This window comes from Rhipicephalus sanguineus, unplaced genomic scaffold (assembly GCF_013339695.2).
Source record: "Rhipicephalus sanguineus isolate Rsan-2018 unplaced genomic scaffold, BIME_Rsan_1.4 Seq9976, whole genome shotgun sequence".
Taxonomy (NCBI): Eukaryota; Metazoa; Arthropoda; class Arachnida; order Ixodida; family Ixodidae; genus Rhipicephalus; species Rhipicephalus sanguineus.
In genome coordinates this window covers 1-2,836 of record NW_023616449.1, presented here as the reverse complement: position 1 = coordinate 2,836, position 2,836 = coordinate 1, and the positions used below count along the sequence as shown (strand labels likewise).

The window sequence follows — 2,836 nt, the reverse complement described above, 5'->3', positions numbered from 1 at the left end:
CGGCTTGGCTTGGTGCAGGAGGCCTAGCAATGGCTTATGGTCTGTCAAGAGTTGAAAGTTCCGACCAAATATACTGGTGAAATTTCTTAACTCCGAATAGCAAAGCCAGAGCCTCCCTGTCTATCTGCGCATAGTTGCGCTCTGCTTTTGATAAGGTTCTCGAGGCGAAGGCCACTGGTCTTTCAACACCATCTTCACCCACTTGGCTCAGTACCACACCCAGCCCGCACGGAGACGCGTCGCAGGCCAGCCTTATGGGACGTGTCACATAGTGTGCTAAGACGGCTGATGATTACAGCAGGCTCTTGGCATCTTGGTATGCCTTCGCTTCCGTCTCGGTCCAACTCCATTCCTTGTCCTTGTCCAGGAGGCGGTGAAGTGGTTCCAACACATGTGATGCTCCTTTCAAGAAACGGCCATAAATACTGAAGGCTCCCAAGAACGACTGCGGCTCCTTCTTGTTCTTCGGTTCCGGAGCTTGCTTGATGGCTTCCACTTTTTCACGCAAAGGACTTACTCCGTCCTTGTTGACACGGTACCCCAGGTACGTCACTTCCTTGTCCCTGGATGCACACTTCTCGGCGTTGAGGCGAAACCCGTCGTCTTGGATACGCTGCAGAACTCTGCGCAGCCGTTCGTCATGCTCAGCAACTGTTCTTCCGCCAATTAGGATGTCATCCAGAAAGCACTGAACCCCTTCCAGTCCGTTCAATAGTCCTTCCATATAACGTTGAAAGATGGCTACGGCGACTGCCACACCAAACTGCAATCGCGTCACCTTGAACAGGCCCTTGTGAGTTGTCACGGTCTGCAGCATGGCGGTGTCCTCATCGACACAGAGTTGCTGATAAGCTTGATCCAAGTCCAGCCGAGAAACACTGCTCATCCTCCCAGTCTTGCGAGCTGTTGTTCTGGAGTTGGAAGTGGATACGTCTCTCACTTGACGACTGGGTTGAGTGTTCCCTTGTAGTCCCCGCAAATTCTCATCTTTCCGTTCTTCTTCAGAATCGGCACAATTGGCGTCGCCCAGCGGGAATGCTTAATGGGAACGTAAATGCCTTGCTCGATGGATTCCTCTACCTTGGGCAGTAGCGCGAAAGGTACTTGCCGTGGCTTGTGAAACTTGGGCGTGGCTTGCTCATCCACTAAGATCCGCACAGGAAGACCCCTGCTCTTGCCCAGCCCAGGTTTGAATACATCTGGATAGTCCTGCAGCAGATTTGTTTACGCTTGTCACCACCTTGCTCGGGTTGCGTGCAGCTGGTTGGACTTCTCGACTGGAACCTTTGGAAGCTGGAGCTCCGCTGAGCTGGTGCAGTCCCTCCAGTGTTATGCCTAGCGGTCGGAACCAGTCTCTCCCAGGATGCTGATTCCCGACCCTTTCGTGACGAGCAGGGGTAGTTTGCCATCTCTACTGTTGTACTTTACAGGAACTTCCACTTCGCCCACACAAACAGGCTGCTGTGTGTACGCCCGCACTCCCTTGGAACTTGGTCGGAGCGCCTTCTTCGAGATTCTCAGCTTGCTCAATGTCCTCAAGTTGACAATAGAACAAACGGATCCAGAGTCCACTTCCATCGATACCTGGTGTCCGTTCACAATGACGTTAGCCATAAACGCTGGTAATCCACTAGCAATGTGGTAGAGTCCGTACACTCCTGAGTGACCCAAGTTGCCTGGGCGCTTATTGCCACTCTTTGCCTTGCTTCTTGCCTCTTCCTTTTGACGGCAGGCACGAACAATGTGACCTTTCCGCTTGCAGAAATGACACACTGCAGAGCGAAAACCACAGCTCGTAGCGTCGTGGTCACCGCTGCAGAGGGAACACCGCCCGGTTCTTGATTCCTTGGAACGCTCTTGTTTACCGCCCGGCTTGTCCGCCTTTGGTGCTTGACCCATCCGATGTAACTCGGACGCCCCGCAGGGGCGTCTCCGAAGCAGGCGTGGTGTGTAGCGACACCACGGACCCGAGCTAACGGGGGGGTTTCGACCCCCTCCCACGCCTAGCCGTGCGTGGCTTTGCCGTGTCCGGGGAAAAGGGGATCCTGGGGGTTGAGCCGACGCCGGGTGATTGGACCTTTAAGGCCCCCCGGCAGAGGCAACACACCCCTTTGGCCCCGGCTTCACGTAGACGGCACCCCTGGGCTGACCCACCCAGGGGAAACCGGCAGTCGCCTTTTCCTGTCTCTCTCCCTCCTCACATCTTCGTCTTTCTCTCTCACTTTTGATCTGTCCTGTCTTCTCCTCACTTCTTTTGACTTCCATCTTTCTGGGCGGCAAGGGTTAACCTGGTGTAAATAACCAACCTTGGTTAGATATATTAGGTTATAGCAGCGATGCATGGCTGGCGTCTCCAAGCGTTATCCAACCTTGTAGCGTCCCCTTGTTGGGCTCGGTGGTGGGTGGCCACCATCGCTGCCGAAATTTTCAAGTCATATATGGCACATATTGTCCCTTCACCAACTGATCGCTCCCTCAAACGGTGGCGCACCGATGAAACGCTAACCTTACCTCAGCAACAGAAACAATCATTTCCCAAATACCATGTCATACACAGTCAACATGAAACTAAGTCAGCACGAGGGATGTCGCCATTCCTCGTTGCGAAATGTCTCAGAGAAACGATTGGAACTGGTTACAAAGTCACAAGAATGGCAGCTGGCGATTTACTCCTAGAAGTACGAGATAAGCAGCAATACGACAAACTGGCACACCTTGTTGCTTTCGGAAATTTCCCGATCTCTGTGAGCGCACACCGGAGTATGAACACTGTCAAAGGTGTAGTGTCCGATGAGGACCTGATTGGCCTCAGCGATGAAGAACTAGATGGATGGAA

The 2,836-nt window shown here is 53.3% G+C and overlaps 1 protein-coding gene across 1 annotated transcript; it reads right to left on the bottom strand.

The window, feature by feature from the left end:
* Window positions 1-292: 292 nt before the first annotated feature.
* On the bottom strand, window positions 293-886 carry LOC119378818 (uncharacterized protein K02A2.6-like). The gene has a single exon (XM_037647841.1). The coding sequence runs from the start codon at window positions 884-886 to the stop codon at window positions 293-295; it is 594 nt and encodes a 197-aa protein (XP_037503769.1).
* Between the last annotated feature and the right edge of the window lie 1,950 nt (window positions 887-2,836).

What these genes read in the sequence shown, in the direction of transcription:
- LOC119378818 (XM_037647841.1), bottom strand. Translation starts at nt 886, where the DNA reads ATGAGCAGTGTTTCTCGGCTGGACTTGGATCAAGCTTATCAGCAACTC.